At 41.4% G+C, this 21,187-nt stretch overlaps 1 protein-coding gene across 1 annotated transcript in view; it reads left to right on the forward strand.

The window, feature by feature from the left end:
- The window catches only part of mllt10 (MLLT10 histone lysine methyltransferase DOT1L cofactor), a 53,349-nt gene continuing 32,162 nt past the window's right edge, over positions 1-21,187 (forward strand). Inside the window, 6 exon segments of the mRNA XM_080049903.1 lie at positions 1-332; positions 2,886-2,965; positions 12,981-13,035; positions 15,508-15,617; positions 15,738-15,841; positions 16,086-16,179. Of these exon segments, the coding sequence (XP_079906029.1) occupies positions 170-332; positions 2,886-2,965; positions 12,981-13,035; positions 15,508-15,617; positions 15,738-15,841; positions 16,086-16,179 (606 nt within the window). The 5' untranslated portion in view covers positions 1-169.

The raw sequence follows: 21,187 nt of genomic DNA on the forward strand, positions 1-21,187 counted from the left end.
TTTGGTGAAAAATACGGTGTCGAAAAGGGACGTAAACACGTTTAAAACATGACATTTCGAGCGAGCGGGACTTAAAGCGGCGTACCAGGGGAGAGAAGGCCGTTTTCGGCGAAGGTTTCGGTGTATATTTCTGTCGTATTACTCCTCCGCATGTCCGCTTTCTTCGTATATGGTCTCCGGCGAGCGTTGTCTGGCATTGGACGACTGGTTCTTGGCGAATAATATGAAGGAGATGATCGGCGGGTGCTGTGTTTGCTCTGACGAAAGAGGCTGGGCGGAAAACCCGCTAGTCTACTGCGACGGACACGGCTGCAACGTTGCCGTGCACCAAGGTAAGCTGCACTGTTAGCTTGGCTAGGAGTTAGCTGTTAGCGTATAACAGGCTAGTTAGCGTTGTCGTGGTGTTGCAAGGTTATGGAGCGCTCGCGCACGAAGCCGCCCTCGCCAATACAAGGCCAGGCTGAGGTCAGGCTCAATTCGTGCCGCAGGAAAGTCCACTGATTTGTCTTGGAAGTTAACCTGTGTTATACGCTACGGACTACAATTGGCAACTTCTTTTTGAGCGAGTATACCAGTCGTGCTAATTTTTTCCCTACTGTCAAAGGCTGTCATGTGGGTTATACACTTGGAAGAATGCTCTCCTCTCGACTCTTATCGAGGACTTTAAAATGGGATTCGTCCCAATAAGTTACAACTCCTTTATAAATGGAGACTAATATTACTCGGGTGCAACCTTTGTTTGTTTACAGCACATCGTTTGCTACAGTTCAAGCAGCAAAACAAAGACTACTTGTGTGTTAGCTTCTAGTAGTAGTGGCCGTGATGTTGTGCTGCCAAGCCAGTACTCACCCGAGATGACTCGGATGATGACGTTCAGTGTTTACAAATGTTACAGCAGGCCATGTGTCCATTTGGCAAACAGGGAGACTGGAAAACCATTCGAAATGTCAGAAACTATGAACCCATTCAGATGTATTTCAATATATATGCACTTTTAACATGGGTTTTTGTAACAATTTGTCAGTGTTTCTGGACTAGAGCAGGCATTAACAGCCAAACTCTTACATACTAGACAGCACAAATATCTAGGCAAATAAACAAAACCGTTTGACCCATGTGTAATTATTGGTAGGAGATACCCCATTAGGTAAGCACAGAACCACTGAACCACAGTTATGACAGCTTTCTCTAATAAGAAACATGATGCCAGGTAAAATAAACTAGCAACATACCATTGGTATGTCTGTCAGACCACTTAAAGATTTATTTAATCCAAATAAGTGGTGCATCAAAAAAAAATGCCTTTTGCTGAGATAGGGATAATATAACAACTTTTTGGAATATTCTTATAAGTGAGTCAAATGTTTAAAATAGTTTTAAATGTCCACTGGACACTGTTGCACTGACTGTCACGTTGTTTTTAAATAACATGTTGCATTGTGGGATAAAAGTATACATCAGCAACAAAGTCAAAAAAGTTTTTAATCTTAAATATGACATTTAAAAGTGTACTTAATTTATTACCGGGGTTATTGAAATGGGGACAAGCTTGGACATACGGTCTACATACTGTATAACTTGAGAGTCCTACACAGGATGCAATACAATTACAGTTACCAGCACAATTGCTAACATGTTCAGCAACAAATTCACGATGCATACAAATATTATGTGTGTTTGACTAAGCTTTCTGAATGTAAATCCTCAAATAATAAAATATTTACATGCTGTATTTTGCAGCGGCGCCGGTTAGGAACAAATAGAGATCTAAATTGTTTGAAACAGCTAACCATAATTATTCAATTGAATCAGGTATGCAGCAGTGTAGTATCCCAACCACCTGGTACGTAATGTTTTGTCTGCTAGTCTGGCCACAATTTTTTATTTAAATTCTTTTCATTAGAACGCTGTAACCTGTTTGTATGTGTATGTAAACAAAAACAACAACTATGGATATGCCTGTTAAAATGTATGCCCAGGGTATTCTGTGTTCATAAACATCTCCAAATAAAAAAAATTATACCAACAAAAGAAAGAACTCTGTAACCTTTCTGCGTTTTGTTCTCAGATATCTGGATTATAGCTGTTGATGCCATTGGATTATGGGCTCTGGTCAAATCGGAGATAATCTGAAAATGTGTAGAGGTCGGCTATTAACAGTGGTGCTGCCTCACTGAGGGTGGCACCGCCTGCCCTGCAATGCAACTTATAGCCTGAGTCGACCTAAGCATCTGTGAAATAATGCTTAACTAAAGCTGAAAGAACTGTATTCGAAGTCCACAGTTAATCATACTGTTTACTAATGCAGTTTCAAATGATAAAGAAAAGATAGAACTTCTTTGCAGCTCTGAGTAACATAAAATATATCTTGTACCTGTCATTGTGAGTATTTTCTTATCATATTTGGCGACTATTCTTCAAACTGTTTCATAGAAATATGCCGAGGACGTCAAGTAAAGAGTATACTTTATTCGATCAAAGCCCATTTATGTACGGTGCAACAAGCCTGGCTACATCAACCGTAAAGCAAATCATCAAACATTACGTGTGTTGACATTGACACTGCATCTGTAGTAATTCTGTCATTCTCCCAGGGGCTTAAAATATTTTTACAGTGCAGACAAACTATGTCAGCTGTCAGTGGAGCGATGTAAAAAAAAAAAACAGCAGCAGCAGTCAAAGCAGGGTGTTCAGCAGTCTGTCAGGTCCAAACATTGTTCCAGTTCTGTCACACGTTTGGATACTAGAAATGGCTGGAAATGGGGATGGTGTGTGATATTTGTAAAGATGTTAGAAAGTGTAAAACTATATTTTTTGCAATGAAATGTATCCTTTTCTTGTGATTGGGATGACTTACCTTAATGCCCCTCTCCGTCTCTCCTCAGCCTGCTATGGTATCGTGCAGGTGCCCACTGGTCCTTGGTTCTGTAGAAAGTGTGAATCTCAGGAGAGAGCTGCCCGCGTGGTAAGTCCCACAATCCATACATCAAGTCATCGGTAACAGGACTGTCTGCCAAAGATGGTGACTAACATTTATAAATGCACCAAGAAAATTGTGCCAGGTTAGGTCTTTTTTTTATCACTAGTGCGCCTGAAAAAAATAAAATCACAGAATACATGTTGAAGACACAGTTTTTTTAATATTACAACACCCCTAGAAATGACTTATATTTTAGGTTCCACCATTCAATGTCAGTAATTACCATCCGACAAAGCTGTAACATGTCATTATCTAGGACGGGCTGTAATTCACAATATATCTTTGCAGCCTACACAACAACAGGGCTGGACGAGGACAGAGGAAGAAAGTTTAACTATTTAAAATTGCGCGTCATGTTCTATTTAAAAAAAGAAATAACGTTTGATCCACACAAGTATTTTCCCGTGTTTTATCGTTTGTGTATTGTTTAACAGAATAATTTGTCTCTATATTATTGAAATTAGATAAAATCCTATGACGTGATTACAGAGGAAGATTAGAAACAATTCATTTTGGCATATTGAGCAGCTGTATTGTATGGCGTTTTAGAAAATATGTTTTACCACGATGTATCATGTTAGATTTCTGGGTAGCTCTTAGTTACTCACAGTAGTATTAAACTGACTTTGTAGAGCCTTCCTTTGGCTTTTGTTTAAGTCATTAGTGAGACTTGAAAAGTTGCTTGTGTGGTTTGGTGCAACGTGTCGTTGCTTTCTCTATATACTTGGTTGGGCCCAAGTTGTGGTATGAAAGGCATTGTAACTAGAGATATGTTATTAGAGGTCTGCACAGTCCTCCTTGCTAGTGCCACTCATGATGGAGCAACTGCCTGCACCGGCTCCCGCTGTCCTTTGACCTTAGCCTGCCTGTCGGCTCACAATCTGCATTCATGACCAGTTACCATCATATTACATAGGGCTGAACGATTAGGTGCAATTATCTAATTTGGCATCTTCTTTAGAGAGTTGGTGTGTTATGGCATGGTTAATTTAAGAGCAACTTTCATATGGAGAAAAGTTGCAAACAACTCTGTATTAGTCATCTGATTAAAAGTGTCACCACTTTTACATGACTTTTTGCCATGCAAGCAATTGTCAGCAGCACCATGAATGTAAAGTTTTTGCGTGTTTGTTGTTGGTGAGCGTATTCTCAGCCATATTATTGAGACACTTCTGATTGGTGGGCATGACCGTCACACATGGAGGTAGGCATGACTTTGTGAACCCATTGACACGGCAGTTTGGACCCTCGATCAGACGCACTGCATATTCCCAGTCCTCCTAACCACAGCCTTTGAGAATCTCTAATCATGTTTCAAATCAAAGTTTCCATTTCAAAATTATTTGTAATCCTGATTTAAAAAAAGCTCCATGTAAAATGAACATAAATGTTGTTTGAGTGTGGACAGTTTACCAACTCTGCCAAATACACATTTTTGTTGGGTGTGGATGTGGGATCTCTGAATCATAATATTTAGGATCTAACTGTATTGTGCGAAAGAGCGTCTATAATTGACATGTTAATGTTTGTGAAATGTGTTGCTAAAGCCACTAACTGGTTTAGCTTTCTGAGTTTAAACTTAATAACACACTGAAACTAAAGACCCGTCAAGATTTTGTCAGGGCAAGATTAACTCGCCTAACTGTTGCTACAGGTGCAAGAAATGATCTGCTTGGATGACCAGCAATCCTTATTCTTCTATAAGATGGTCTTGGCTGTGATGTAGAATATACTCCATGCAGCATGCCTAACCCAGGGTTTTAAACTGTCATGTCAATGCTTTTACAAATTCATGCCCCTGTCCTTCTGCTATGGTCACCAATCAGAACTGGCCCAATGTGAACAACCCACCAAAAAATACTGTGTGAAACCCTCAGGAAAATGTTACATTAATGGTGCAGAAAATTGCCCAACGCAAGGTTGGACAATTTAATAGGGAGTATTTTGGGTTTGAGCAACAGATGTGCCACAAAATAATGTATTGTGCCAGAGACCGTAATCCTATATGAACACTTGGAAAAAGCACCATGGCAGCTTTATTACAGCTTTATTACAGTCTACAGCCAAAAAGTTGAGAAAGTAGTGAAGCTCAATCCTAGTCTAGTATGCAGACTACTATTTCAGAGTCAGTTATTTAACTGTTATTTAACTCTGTATGAAATGGGCTCATGAAGGTAGCTCGAGGGAACAAACATACCATAACACACTACCTTGCTAAGGACGTGGTGTCTATTAACATCTTTACACAGTGAACATTGAACAGTTTGACTTTAGAAAATTGTATTGCAAATCAAATCACAAAATATATTCTACCAGAAATATTGGGATCAGCTATTTTCCCTACCAGTGTTTCCCCCAGGAAATGTCTTAGTCAAGGTGGTCGCTGCCCAGGAGTACAGGAGGCGAAGACGTTGGGGGTATTTTGCTCAAAGATGCCAATACGCACTAATAAAATAAATAACAAAAATACAACAGACACTGACCTGACTGTTGTGCAATTTTGTTTGCTATGTGCAGGTACACATTGTGCAAACATGCAGACAGTACAACATACAATTAAAGAAAACTTGTACTGTTTTGGTGCCATTATGCTGCACCTTCTGCCTGGAACACTGTGCAAAAGCAGCTGAAGCTGCCGGAGCTGGTCACCTTGGGAGAATTCAAAGGAATCCTGAAGGACAGAGAAGATAGTTCTCTTGGTCAATGCAATTGTTTATAAAGCTATTTAACCCTGATAACGGCCAGGTTTATTCATTTAATCTGTCACCAGTTTATTTATTTAATTTTTATTTTATGCTTTATTGATAGTGTAGAGACAGAGTTGAAATGGGAGAGAGAGGAGTGACATGCAGAGAACGACCGCGGGGTGGAATCGAACCCGGGTCCGCTGCTGGCCGAGGCCCATGGGGGGGACGCCTTACCAACTGAGCTAAAGGCACCCCCGTTTATTTCATTTTTAACTGTACTCATTTCAATCTTCATATAGTCTTGTCCCTGATCTTGTATTGTACTTTAATTGATGTTGAAAGTGGTGTATGAGAATTGTGGATGATTGTTCTTATTTTATCATGGTGCTGCCTTCTTGGCCAGGTCATTCTTGAAAAAGAGATTTTAATCTCAATGAATTTTTACCTGGTTAAATAAAGGATATTGATTGATTGATTATTTGCAGACACACTAGATACAAATAATGGACCATACACTTAACATGTGTATGCACGTCAAATTGCAAATTCAGCTTTTTACAGTTCCTCTTTGGAGGGGGATGTTGTGCGACTATTGTGGACAATAGGCCTACTGTGATGCGATAGCCCACAATTCATTAATGGTTATATTAGCCTACTTGCTTGATTTATTTTTAAATACAGAGGTTATTGGTAGTTTTGGAACATTTATTTCCCAATTTAAAACATACAAATAAAGCAGCATTGAAAACTAGAAAATCCCGCGGAGATTTTGAAAGTACGGGCAGCCCTGCGCAGGCCGCCAATCCCCGCGTCGGCGGCGCCCCGCCCGTCGGCCGGGCCCGAAAGCTTCTACGAACCTCCGCTGCGGGCTTTCCAAACTCCAGTCCCGAGTTGTGGCCGATCGAAGGTCGCAATCGTGGCAAAACGTCAGGAAAACGGCCGCTCTTAGCGAAAACGTTTTCGTTAAGGGCGGCCATGTTTTTTGAGCTATCTTGCTAAAACGTTATACACACGTGTACGTCGGTCACCTGATGCTGTGTACACAATTGGGTGATGATAGGTAGGAAATCCACAAAGTAGATTAGTGAAGAAAAAAAATCATGGCTGACCCCTATGGTCCAAGAGGCGTTATTGTAGAGCACCATGAGCTGTACATGTGTAAGAAATGTCAAGTCAATCAGAGTCAGTGTGAGAGGGGCGTGGCCTGTCAAACATTGCATTTTTGAATGATGGTTTTCGCATTAGTGGCGCCCCCTATGGGTTAATCTCTACAAGCTTAGAGGGCCATGCTACCACATGTCTTCTGCACATATCCTGCAAATTTCATGATGATAGGACCTATGGTCAATTAGTAATGGCCAATTTGTTATTAAGCCCCGCCCCTGCGTAAACGTTTTAGTCAATGGCGGCCATATTTTTCAAACTTTCTTACTGATCTTTTACGGGCATGTGTGTCATATCCCCATAGAGCAGCGCTGCGTTTATTTCGCCACCAGTTCAGTGTCGGCTGCTCCTGCTCGTTTACTCTCCCGTGTGCATGCCGTAGTCATGCGCATCGCAGTCGGGCGCTCAGAGCCGCAGACACTAGGGCTGCACGATATTGCCCAAAATGATTATCACGATTATTTTGGTCAATATTGATATCACGATATTTTACCACGATTATTCAGTAATTGTAGTGAGTAAAATATTTTTATTGGATTGTCACGTAAACATAACAGCGCTTTCATATCCATGTGATCGGCTATGCAATATTACTGATAATGTACATATATTTGCATAAATATAATAAATATTTACCTGAAGTCAATGCATTTCCACAAAGAAAATATAAATCAAAATATTGCACCAAAACTTTACTCAAAATCAAATCAACAGAGCACTGCTTTAACTTTTCCTTGTGCTACATTTCTGTTGAATAACACATCTTTGTTTCCTCACCTGACCTCATTGCATCTCCTAAAAGCAAAAATATAAAATATTTTACTCCATTCATTGTACCTGCATGATGGATGTGTATAAAACTTGATTTTGAACTAAATAAAATTGTGCCCACAATGTATAACTAAAATAAGTATATTATGAGCTGCGCCCTGTCAAAATAAATCACAACCTATATGGCTCTACTATGTCGGAATTTAATTTGAAAGGACGGAGACGGGAAGTGGCAGGTAACACTCAGCAACACGTTAGTTAAATGTTGCTGCCTCTCATGCCTTTACTCCCAACGCGAGGTTTCATCTTCGCTTCAGGTCGTGTGTACGCTGAGGCACTGACTGTATGGAGTTATTAGCAACCCTGGGAGCTTGTCTAATAACTGGAATAGTCATTGCAAACCCACTAGGTTCTTATGTAATGAAAACGTAGTTCAATACGCCAGCAAATAGGAACGACCAAGGATACGAACTAGCAACGGTGGAATAGTCTACTCGCCCAGCTAGACTGCTTCAGCTGACTGAAGGCTCCGGCTCAGCTGTTAGCCAACATGCTTAACCAGAGCTCCATCTAGCTAACAAAGCATTATTCCCCAAAATCTATAACAATTCACGGAGAAAATGACTGCCGAACATTTACATGGCGGGCTGCAGCCTGAAGCAAAACGTACTCACGTCGTCTTGCTGGAGTCCTGTCGGACATTAACCATGACTCCTGTGTTCCCTGCTCTCCTGATACATGCAAAGACGTGTTGAAAAAGTATTCCATTGTTTTCTGAACGAGTAGCCCTGTTTGTGGACGTCTATCCATCAAAACTATGACGTAGGTCCTTAGGTGACCCGTTCGCTATACATTATACTCTTGAAAGCGGTCTGTCTGGCTGGATAACAGACCTGGCAAAGTGTCATGTAATAATGGGTTATAAATCCGGTCCCACACAAAAAAAGAGACTAACAAGGGGATGTATGTGATTTCACAAGCGCAGATGTCTGCTCTCGCTCGCGCGATAAGCAGCAGCAGCTTGCTTCTTCGCGCGGCTCTTGGAGTGCTTTCTGTCTATGCGGGCAGAAAATTGTTCACACTTTGGGGGCGGAGCCACTGGACTTTGATTGACAGCTCTCGGGGAACCTGGGGTTGCCAGGTTGGAGCATGAACAGGCACATGATCAGCGAGTGGTTTGGGGAGGGATTGATTTGCTTCGCAGCTGAGCACACATTTAAAATATCGCACATTCATGTACACGTCATCGTGGGAAGCCAATATCGTCATCGCGATGAAAATTCGATATATTGTGCAGCCCTAGCAGACACACACACACACACACACACACACACACAGAAGTCTTAATCTTTCCTAGCTTTGCACAGAACTTCTTTCTGTTCAATGTCCCTGTACCTGAATCCTGAATATCCCCATAGAGCAGCGCTGCGTTTATTTCGCCACCAGTTCAGTGTCGGCTGCTCCTGCTCGTTTACTCTCCCGTGTGCATGCCGTAGTCACGCGCATCGCAGTCGGGCGCTCAGAGCCGCAGACACACACACACACACAGAAACGCTTGGAGACACGTGCACATTTATTTACCGCAAATCGCGGCCTTTCGCGCAGTTATGCCCATGCACAAACACACATAGCGCTAGTTAGACATTAATTGTGCATAACTTAAAATTACATATTTTTTGGTCAGTCGGTCGTTAGTCAAGGCGGGGGGCTGGCGTTGTTAAGAGGGTTGCCTTAGCCATAAAGCGCTGGGGGAAACACTGCCTACTGCGCGCACACACACACACACACACTCACACTTGTATAAATATCAAACTTGGGTGTAAGATGTTGAGGGTGTTTTCCGCAGAGAGTTTCTGGCCTTGTGCCCAGGTCAGGGCTGCTTTGCCAGTTTAGCTTACATACTGGCGTGTTTGTCATACCTGTGTGTTTACCTCACCCTAAGTCACATGTGTCAAACTCAGGGCCCATCTGGTCCGCGACACGTTTTGATCTGGCCCGCGAATCAATTCGGCCGATTTGAATCAATTCTGAAAAAAATAACATATATATATGTTATTTTTTTCAGAATTTATATATATATATATATGTGTGTGTGTGTTATGTAATATTATATATATATATATATAAAATGCATATATATTAGTGCTGTCAAGCGATTAAAATATTTAATCGCGATTAATCGCATTAATGTCATAGTTAACTCGCGATTAATCGCGATTAATCGCATTTTTATTTATTCTAGCCTGAATGTCCCTTGACTTCTTTTTGTCCCATTATATTTTCTCATTTTAATGCTCTTATCACACCCATTCTAATTATGATATTTAAGAAGAAATACACTGAATTACAATGATACAATATTTCTTCTAAAATATCATAATTTGCAATTCAGTGCAAATAACAATAGCCTATTGACCCCCCCCCCCCCTGCACCCTACCCCTTGAACAGCATTCACAAACATATTGGAACTTCTTTTTTTATTTAAAAACCAAACCATAAAACAACATAGGGTATATAAAACAAATTAGTATTAAGGCTACATTAGACTGGTTGCTGCCTAAATGTTTTGGGAGTCTTTCATCCACAACTTATTTCAGACTGTGTTGAGTGGACACACAGGTGGTTGCCATGGCGCTGCTGCAGCCGAGGCTTCAGTCTCCCTTCGTAGCGAAAATTAAAGTGAAAATGAATGACTGGTGGCTGCCACTAACATTCATGGAAGTTTTGGTGTGCGCGCAGGGTTATAAGTTAGACTTCTGCAAATGAAAAGCTTTCTTTTCTGTTCTTTTCCGTGTAGACTCAGAGCATGGGTCTCAGAGTCACACACGGAAGACTAGTGACGGTCGCGTAACTGAGCTAGGAAGTGCTAGGTTCCGGTTTCTGCTTCAAAATAAAAGTCAGAATTGACTTGACGTTTCGCCGTTTTGCCAGTTAAATGATTTTAATGTGAAATTACGCTGTAGGACATGTTCCGTTTGAATTGACAGTAACTTAACTGCGAGCCATATGTATAGTTTGTGGTGTTTCAGTTGTTAAAACATTACTAGTTGATTCAACAGCTTGTGAAAAAACCACAACGTCTCCTAGGACATGACGAGCGTTAATCGCGCGATAAAAAAATTGACGCCGTTAAAATGGGTTTGCGTTAACGCCGTTAATATCGCGTTTAACTGACAGCACTAATATATATATATATATATAGGGGAGAACGGGGTAATCTGAGCCACTTTTTACATTTGCTCCCCTCTAAGGGAGCTAAAATGATTTATCACTCAAATGTACACATTTCCCATTAATTCAGGATGTTTCCTAGAAATGGGCATTAGCAGAATTTTTTCAAAACAAAGGGCAGTGAAAATATGATTGTTTAAAAAAAAATTGTCATGTGGCTCACTTTACCCCAGCTGTGGGGTAAACTGATCCACTTACCTTTTCCACTCTGAAACTACCATAACAACACATATTGTAACAGTAAGAATCCTGAAAGCTGGCCACACATTCCAGAACTAATGTCGGACTAGTAAAAGAAAGATGGGGTTTGGTCAATTAAGCAAAGCTAATTTTCTAAGCACTTGAAAGCAACTCTGAACAAAATCAAATACAACATATTATAATTCAAAAGGTTTTAATAAGATTCAAATTAAAGATAGAACCAGTTAGATTAGAACACAGTCTGGGGGTCAAAGCATAGGAAAATCAGAACCAGCGGGAACAGCCTGGGACTCAGAACACAGGAGAAGACCCAACTGGATTATAACATCAGCCTGTCATACTCTACAACTAGGCCTACTCAACATTCCAGCCCTGAAGGTTACAGGGAAAGATGAGAAGGTGCTCTTTCCGTGTGGTTGCCCCAGGTCGTCTTCCTGGTGTATTTCCTTGGCATGATGGCTTTTCTACAATGTGTATGACATTAAAATAAAACATATGTTTTGTAATATTACATTAAAATATGTTTAAGACTAAACTTAACTTGTGCCTCATGGTGGGGGAAAGTGAGACAGTGGCTCACTTTACCCCACAGCATTTAGCTCACTTTCCCCCACCACCACAATTTGAGAAAAAACTACCTTTCTTAGCATTTCAGGCTAATCTTCAGTTATCAGCATCACATGGTTTCATATGTTGGTAGTTCATCAACACATATGATAGAAGTTTTTCTACGTGAATACATTTGCTTTGGCACAACAGTTGATTAAGTTGACAGCAAGAACATTTACTTTTACATGCAAAATACCTATTTTGGTGAAAAAAACATGCTTACCACAGCACCATGAGGTCCTCTCTAGCAGGGCCATGGGGAAATGAGAGGGGCTTGAAAACATATATCTCACATGACCACAAATCTTTTCCGTTGCCTAGATACAGGGGGTGGCTCACATTACCCGATGCCTCAGATTTCCCCGTTCTCCCCTATATATATATTTTTTTCATTCTTCATGGATCCTGTGCCATATCCGCACTTCGCATACGCTCCCAACTGTTAGGAAACGTATGTGGCTTACAGCTAGGAATGTCTGCTGAAAGTTCCACAGCCCAGGATTTTAAGCCATGAATTGATGAACTTGCATCTAAGAAGAGCTGACAGTTTTCTGAGGGCTGTAAATAGGCCAATATATGTGGCTAAATAGCATGCTAATATTGATGATTGATTGTGTCAAGTGTCTAAGGATTAATGCCAAAATTATCTGGTTTCTAACTTTTGCTTTAAGTTACAATATAGCCAACTAGCTAACGTTAGCTAGCTGCTGATAGCCCACCCCTTTCGTTTCCAATGGTGGCTTGGCATTTCATTACCAATGTAAAGTGTCATAAATAGCTAACACTGGTGCTGCGTCATGATTCCTAAAAAAACAAAACATGTGATATGTTTTGAATGTGCAGAAAGTTTTGAAAAATCCAGGAGAATAAATATTGTGGCTCAATCCAGAATGCCTGAGAGCCTTACTGCATTATAGTCCTTTATAATTGTTTCACCAGGAACCTGGATGTTGTCTTTTCCTTTACAAAAATTAAGACATTTCCACCATAAATTGATGCCGAAAAGGCACAGATCGGTGGATAAAAATCCACCAGAATGCAAGAAATTAAGTGTTTGACATTAAAAAATTTCGGGGGGAGCACCTCCATACCCCCCACCTATAATTTGTCCCCCGAAAATGTTGAAGTGAAAACTAGCCATTGTACGCAGTTTATATACTTACTTAGATATGTTCTTTTTATTTTTCGTTTAAAAAGAAGGTATGTCAGTCTGGCCCTTTGTGTGATTATCACATCGTAGAGTGGCCCTTTGTGAAAATGAGTTTGACACCCCTGCCCTAAGTAGATGAGGTGGACCTGTTCTCTCTGACCTGGTGTCTCTCTTCTTTACCTACAGAGATGTGAGTTGTGTCCCCACAAAGACGGAGCCCTCAAGAGGACAGACAACGGAGGTAGAATCCCTTTTGAGCCACACACACACACAGACACAGACACACGCACACACACATCTGTGGCGAGCCTCTCTTGTGTATTTTGTCATTAATTGCATGTCACCGGCAAGTTTAAGGGGTGTGAGCGTGCTGGGAGAGTTATGTTGCTGTTTGTTGTGTGTGCTGCCTCTCTCTACCGTCCTTGCCAGTCCATGTTTTATGAGTGTGTGTGTGTGTGTGTGTGTGTGTGTGTGTGTTTATGAGGGGGCGGGTCAGGATGGGTATAGTGCATGGCCTGTAAGAAGTCTCCTCTTTGGGTTCACTGGGAGGTCAGCTCGGTGGAGACTGTAAATATTCTGTGTGCATGTGAGTGTGTGTGTGTGTGTGTGTGTTTGAGTCAGTCAGAGAGAGAGAGAGAGAGAGAGAGGCACAGCTGTGGGATTGTGTCCAGGCCTGCAGGGAGGCATCAGGACAACACTAACACACACCGTTTTACTACTTTCTCTTTTATTTTACCCTTCCCATGACCCCTCTCTCCCTCTCTTTTTTTCTCTCGCAGCCTCTCTTTCCCCATACTCGTTCCCCTGCTCTCGTCAGTTCTTCTTCACTTGTTGATCTGTATGGTAGACTAGTCGCTGTTATTTCAGGTGGGACCGTTACCAAGCGGAGCAAAGGTATTATTAGCGTGAAATGGGTGTTTGATCCAGCGTCCGAACATACAGCAGACGAAAATACATCGATTATATTCGGAGCTTAAAGATGATAAGATGCCATATCATAGATGTTTTTGATGCAAAATTGGCCACAGCTTTACTTTCTCGTTAGTTCGAGAAATATTATATGTTGCACTAGTATAAGACTTTTGAATCAGAACTGGATACTGTCAGTCTTGGGCATATTCTTGATTGTACTGATGTGGCTTCATTGCACAAGTGGTTCATAACCTGCAACAGTAAGTACAGTAGTATTATTTCCTTGTGTCGGTGTCATGATTTTACCCTTAGTCTACCAAGAAGTTTTTTTTTTATTTCACAACAAAACACTTAAGATTCGTTATCCACAAAACAGAAGGTCATTGCCTCAATACGTTGGACTTTGATAACTCTTTGTGAGTAAGGGAATGATCATAAAACTATTCTTTGTTGGTTTTTTTTTAAGGGGGTGAAAAAGTGTGAATGCTCCAGTTTGAGGAGGAAGGCCGTGCCACTTTTTATAGTCCTGTTTTATAGGCCTCTTCCAGATTCTTGGAGGGGACTTCAAAACAACAACATGCCCCCCATTTCACACCCGCTGACTCTTCTCCGTCCCCGCCCTCTGCCCTTCTAGCCCCCCTGGTCCCTGCTCCGCCAGGTCAAAGGCAGGTCAGGGGTTCAACTGTAAGTTTAAGCCTGTTTTTGTTTCCGCCGTGGGGGGAAAAACAGACACCTCCAGTGTGGCAGGCAGGAGACTCCCACCTCCATTTGACCCGGCGTCGACCTCCTTCTGCTCCTCCTCAATCCCCATCGTCAATTCTGCTGCCACTCCAGCAGGCCCCACCGTCACTCTACCGCCCCCAGTTTGTCTTCCCTGACAGGCAGCTGTGTGTGTGTGTGTGTGTGTGTTAGGGCCTAATAAACGGCTACTTAGATAGATTAACTACCAGTTTGCAAATTAAAACGGTTACGATTTAGCACGTCAAAGTTGAACATGTTTTATGGTTAATATGTGAATGTAAGGGTGTGCAATATTGACAAATGAATAATATTTCTATATTTTTGGGAGATTTTTACGATAACGATAATTGACAATGTTTGCAAATCTTTCAAAAGCGTGTAAAAAATAAAACAAATGAAACAACTTAATTTAGATAAATGGGTCTTATTTATGTACTTAAAACTGTACTGTACTGACGCAAATCATGCAACACAGTCCATTTTGTAAAGTAACAATATTTATTTATTTTAAGAATGTTATATATACTTTTATTATATTGTTTTACCAATGCAAATACAGGGCTCAGAAGGAAATACCTGGACATGAGCAATGATCAAAGCTGAACTGGATTTAATAACATGTATGTAATGTATGTATGATGTGTCATGTAGTGCAACATGATTGGTGGGAAGGAGCCCCATTGCCCGATGTCTACGTTTGGGTGTTTGATCCACGTCAGAGTTTAAAAGGCAGTGTTCCCACCAATGTCAAATAAACTGGGACGAACAGTCAAAGTCAGTTGTCTATTTAGTGGAGAAACGGCACATATTTTAAAGTCTGTTATGAGCTATGTCTCTAAAGAATGTGCAGCAGCAGATAACGTTCTGTCTGTGATGTATGGATGTGGGTAATCAGTCCCTTCTGCCTCAGAGTTTTGGTAAACAACAATCAAACCAGTGGATAACAAACATCCATTATGCACACTTGTATTGCTATTCACTATTATGCTTTATACCACAAACTACCTCTTGTTTTCATATGTGTAGTGCTTGATGGTTGTCTTTCTGTGTGTCTGTGCAGGCTGGGCCCATGTAGTTTGTGCCCTTTACATACCTGAGGTGGAGTTCGCTAATGTCTCGACAATGGAGCCTATAGTGCTGCAGTCTGTGCCACATGACCGCTACAACAAGGTATCAGTGGGTATTCACTGTGTTTTAGATGTGTCGCAATATTACACCTTCAATGAAATCAGGAGCAATTGAGTGTGTATTTGAGTCCTCTTAACCGTGTGTGTGTGTGTGTGCGCGCAGACGTGCTATATCTGTGAGGACCAGGGCCGAGAGAGTAAAGCAGCCACTGGAGCCTGCATGACCTGCAACAAACATGGCTGCAGGCAGGCCTTTCATGTCACATGGTGAGACCCCGGCCACCTCACATTAACCTCACAGAGATAAAGATGGAGATTCTTTCTTCAGTTCTTCACTCGACTTCTTAGTAAAATAGAATTGGGAAATGTAAAATGTAGGATAATGTTTATCTTCATGCCACTTATTTGTCTGCTTCCTAATTTAAAAATCCTCAAGTTTAATGTTCAGCACTTACACGTAAATGTTTACTCATACACATTTAATGTAATTTTGCACTGCTCTCTACCACAGTGCCCAGTTTGCGGGGTTGTTATGTGAAGAACAGGGATCGGACGCAGATAATGTAAAGTACTGTGGATACTGCAAGTACCACCACAGCAAATTGGTAAGTGTCCTCTCATGTTTTTGTCATATTCCACAGATGTCTGGCTCACTAGCTTGTATTACACTTAGGAAAAATGCCATCCTTCCCCAAGAAACTGAGCATTGATCAAATTGTAACATGAATGAAACCACACTAGCTGTTATATGGATTGCCATTTTAATGCAGCAGCTACAGTGTTTGTTGCACGTAACTGTACTGTATATATGTGTCTTTATGTGCTTACATTTACTCTATTCAACCTGTCCTGTGCTGTCCAACTACCTTTTTCTCTCATGATTCCTCCCTTCTTCCTGATCTGTCCGATCTACCTTGAGCATTTATAATAAGCACAGACCTGCAACAATTGGGTACATTGGGTTGTGTTTGCAGGTTCTGGAAGCGGTTCTCTTGAGACTGGTTTTCAGTTTTGAGGCTGAACAACGCTAGTCAGGCTTAAAGGCCTACTTCACCAGTGGTAATATGAAGGTGTATTGAACTCTGAGATCTAATGTAGTATAAATGTGCATTTTTTTTTTAAATCAGTTCATCCTAGCCTGAGCAAAGGCAGAAAGAGTGTTTTATGGTCTCACTGACTAATGCCTCGTTTCCACCGAGTAGAGCGGGTCGGGTCAGAGCGGGACAGCTCACTTTTAAGAATCTGGTGGTGTCTCCACCACCGACCCTACCCTTACTGGTAGGACGGGGTTTAGGCTGGACTGCGATAGCCGCCGCCAGAATGTGGGTCAAACTATCGGGCTGTGGAACAACTGTGGTCAAGCCAGCGGTCTCTCGTCAAACCAGCCGCTTCTTTATTTATTCCCCCCGTGTTGTTGTGAGCATAGAGACGGCTCGGTGCAACTGATAGAGACAGTGAGCGAACAGCACTGGCTGCGGCAGCTACGTGACATCGTAGCAGTGGGACACAGCAGGGTTCGACATAACGTATAGCCCGATGGCCCGGGGCCAGTAAAATCATATGCAGGGCAAGTTGATTGGCCAGTCACTGTCCCGCCCGGGCCAGTGACTGGCCATTCACAGTTCAGTATCTTTTTGTAGACTACATCATGGTTCATTGAAATGCGCGTTGAGAGTCGGAATGAAAGCAGTGTTTATTTAAGACTCAATATAATAAACCTAATATAAAATATATTTTTTAATGAAAGGCCAGTGGACACCGATGCGTGGGTGTTTTGACAGGCGGGGCAACAAGCGGGTGCACTCTCGCTCCGTTGGCAGAGCTGCCTACTGTCCGCCTGCGAGTCGACAAATCAATCGACTTGCTTTGCCCCCTTTCTTTCTTCCCACAGCAGAGGTTGAGGTGCAGAAAATGATAACTGCGCTTTTCCTTTATCTGCCGCCGTAATGTTACAGTATTTTCATCCAAGCCCCAATGGTAATACAAATGAGAGGCGTTATTTAAACGCTGTGAATGCGTCTCTGGTGATTGTGTCGGTTGTAGACAGAAACGAACGGAGGGACTCCGCTCACTGTACAGTATAGTCGCGCAGTTTGGCACTGTGTTTTCAGGCTCGAGACATTCAATCAGATCGCGGAAGTCTTTCCCATTGAAATCGCTAACGGGGAGAATATCCCCGGTTATTATTTTAGCCACAAACCACAGTTCATCTGCGCGGCGGCTCACTCGCTGGCGAGATCACACGGTGAAACGCTGCTGTGATCGGACGAAGGCATTGTGTGTTTCTAAGGTGATTTAAAGTCATAGTCTTAGACGAGCGTTTAACTTATGCTGCATATTTTGCACTGCATTGTTTTTTATCAATAGTTTGAAAAAATGGTCCCACACCGGACTCTTATGTGAAGCTGACACTTCATGGAGAAGTGACACTCCTGCAGCGCGCACAACCAGACGTGAACTCACATACACGGTGAAATCTCCCATTAAAAAAACGGCATAACCCACTGATTTTCGGATTTCTATTCTATTTTTAAAGTCAACTTGAGCGCAAGTGGAAAACCGGTCATTCGGTCGACACATTCACATCCCTAATGCATATAGAGAAAGTAATAAAAACAGCCTACCACACCACAAAGAATGATCAGACCTTCATCTCTTATTTTTTTTTTATGTTTGATCATGACTTCTGCAGGTGAACTATTCATTAAACTGCCCAAATTCAAGAATAAAAACAACCATCAAACTACTGGACTTTAAAATACTGGCCGACTCTTTCAACATACTTTTAGTTGTAGGCTTCTAATTCAATATGTTTGCCTGGTTTTATATTATGTGTATGAGCAATATCAACATTTCATATAATTAACTAAAAGAAAAATAACCAAATCTAAAGGGAATATCTATACTGTTACAGAATAGATATTCCCTTTAGATCTGGTTATCTTTCTTTATTTTTCTAATACAGGTATTATAATTATTGACACTAAATTATGAAGAAAAAAAAAGTGTGTGCAGGGCCAGTGAAAATATACAAGGGGCCAGTAAAACTCGGATCCACTGGCCCGACGGGCCAGTAGGAAAAAAAAGTTATGTTGAACCCTGCACAGTGTAGCCAACTGATTCATTTAATGACAAGGAAAAACACCACACAATAAACATTGCTGCGCTCACATTTTCGCCAAAACCCAAAACTCTCTTCACTCTAGCCGAGGTGACTACACACGGCTGAAATGATTATTTCTACCAACTGTGGTCAAGCCAGCAGTCTCTCGTTTTTGCTTGGTCAAACCAGCCGCTTCTTTATTTATTCCCCCCGTGTTGTTGTGAGCGTGTATCTACTATCTATGCCGTAAACGCACAGAGACGGCTCGGTGCAACTCATAGAGACAGTGAGCGAACAGTGCTGGCTGCGGCAGCTACGTGACTAGCAGTGGGACACAGTGTAACCAACTGATTAATTTATTGACGAGGAAAAACACCACACAATAAACAGTGCTGTGCTCACATTTTCGCTAAAACACAAGACTCTTCACTCTGCCGAGATGACTACACATGGCGGAAGTTCTAGTTAAGTTAAATGCTGTCAGAAAAGCATATGCATACATAATACTTACTTATATGATTTTTAAGAGCAAAATGGTTAACCTAAAGAAAACAGACTATTGTCCATACGGTTCTTTGATATACAATTGGCATTCATTCCTTAATAACAGATTACTGGTTTCATATGATTGCATTCCTACCTCATCTTTTGTTGTCCGTCTGCCCAGCGTTGACTATGCAATAGTAGATTGGTGGATAGCTAGCCATTGTCAAGCAGAATTCAATCAGATAAGAATAGAATGAAAAGGATAACCATATCAACACACCAATCCAACTACTAGATATGCAGAGGGAACGTGTTCTCAGCACACGCTCACTGAAGAGACGTCCTGTTGTGTTCCAGATTTTGTTCCACCTCTCCTATAGTTAACAAGCCATCACACATGTATACACACACGTATGCATGTACACACTCTGTGTTCCTTGAAAAACAGGAATGTGACTTGATTATTATGATTTCTGGAACATTGGTAGGATGAAAAAACACAGGACAGGCTGTACACTGTATACATACACAAACACACAAAAACACACACCGTTGACATTTTGCAATGTTAACAAACGCTGATGGAAAGACTCATGCTGTCGTATTGATCGTGTATGAATGGCTTTGGATGCTGGGGCATAATGGCATTAAGATGAGATTGTATGGATGACAGGAATGTACCAGAGGGAATCGATGATGAAGGGAGCAATGTGGTTAGCAGAGTGGCTTTCATAAAATGCCACTTGATGGATGTTTACGCCATGTTAGCAACATACGGTATATGACTGGACTTTGAAATGTAACATCGGCTAGACGTTTCATCAAGACTATATGAACAAACGTTCCCACAAACTGTTGATATTTTGGCCACTTTTCTAGAAAGATCTACATTGGGTGGTGCTGGCACTAAACTGCATTTGGTTTCAGAATCGGCAAACCTTGTTGCATAACCTTCTGTCACTAGGCACTTGACTTGTGCAGTAAAAACACATTTGCGGCGCAGTTAATTAATATTTATTTAATGAAAAATGTTACAAGGCATCAAATCTCCCTTGGAAAAAGCGTCAGAGGAAATAATCCTCCAAATTAGGCAAGATTGAGAGATATAGCGGGACAAGATCCTGCTAGCTTTTTATGGTAAATTGATACAAAACTTTTTTATTTATGTAGGCTTGTGATGTAAGGTTGAATGAAAGTATAGTGTCTAGGAATACTTTTGAAGGGGTCTTCTGTAGGAGCAGTACATTCTTAACTTGTTTTAGTGCGTGTTCACTTACAGTAAATCAACATGGAAATCCAGACTTTAGACTTTTAAAGGGAAGAGATTACCATGTGATTTAGGCAACAGGCGTGTGAGTCCAGAAGAGGAAGAGTTATCCCATGGTGCACTTTGTTGCCTCAGACAGTCCGTTTTTCATGAAAAGCCAAAAGAAACAGTCTCCGGTCATATGTCTGTGCTGTTGAGGGTTAGACTGGATAAACACAAGCTTTGCTTTTATGCCTTGAAGTAATATGGCTGTAATTTTAGGATGTAGTATCACCATAGCAACCGATACAATGAGGAAGAGAGAGTTGGCTTTGGCTGAGATCGATAACAAAGAACCCTCAAAAGTGTCCCATGTTGCCTATTTAGACCCCAGTTTGGGCGAAGGAGTTATGTGTACCGTAATTTTCGGACTATAAGCCGCAACTTTTTCCCCATTTTTCGACCCTGTTATTACACAGCACAGTATATGTTGAACATATACTGTGCTGTGTAATAACAGGAAGAAATTGTATTTTATAGACCCAGTTGCATTTGGATCACTTTTTAGCTGCCGGTCTGACTGCAGCCCACCTACTACACCCACCAGTGATGGCAGCCTCTAATAAATGCTACATTAGTGTGACTTAATCAGTCACAGCTGTTAGCAGAACATGTAACCACAAGCTGTGAGAAATCACAATTTACAGGAGGTGTGTCAAATCATCTGTTCCACTTTTTTGTTCTTTTTTGTCATGTGTATCGAGCCCTGGTCAGAACA

The sequence above is a fragment of the Ammodytes marinus genome, assembly GCF_949987685.1.
Source record: "Ammodytes marinus genome assembly, chromosome: 21".
In the NCBI taxonomy this organism is placed as follows: domain Eukaryota; kingdom Metazoa; phylum Chordata; class Actinopteri; order Uranoscopiformes; family Ammodytidae; genus Ammodytes; species Ammodytes marinus.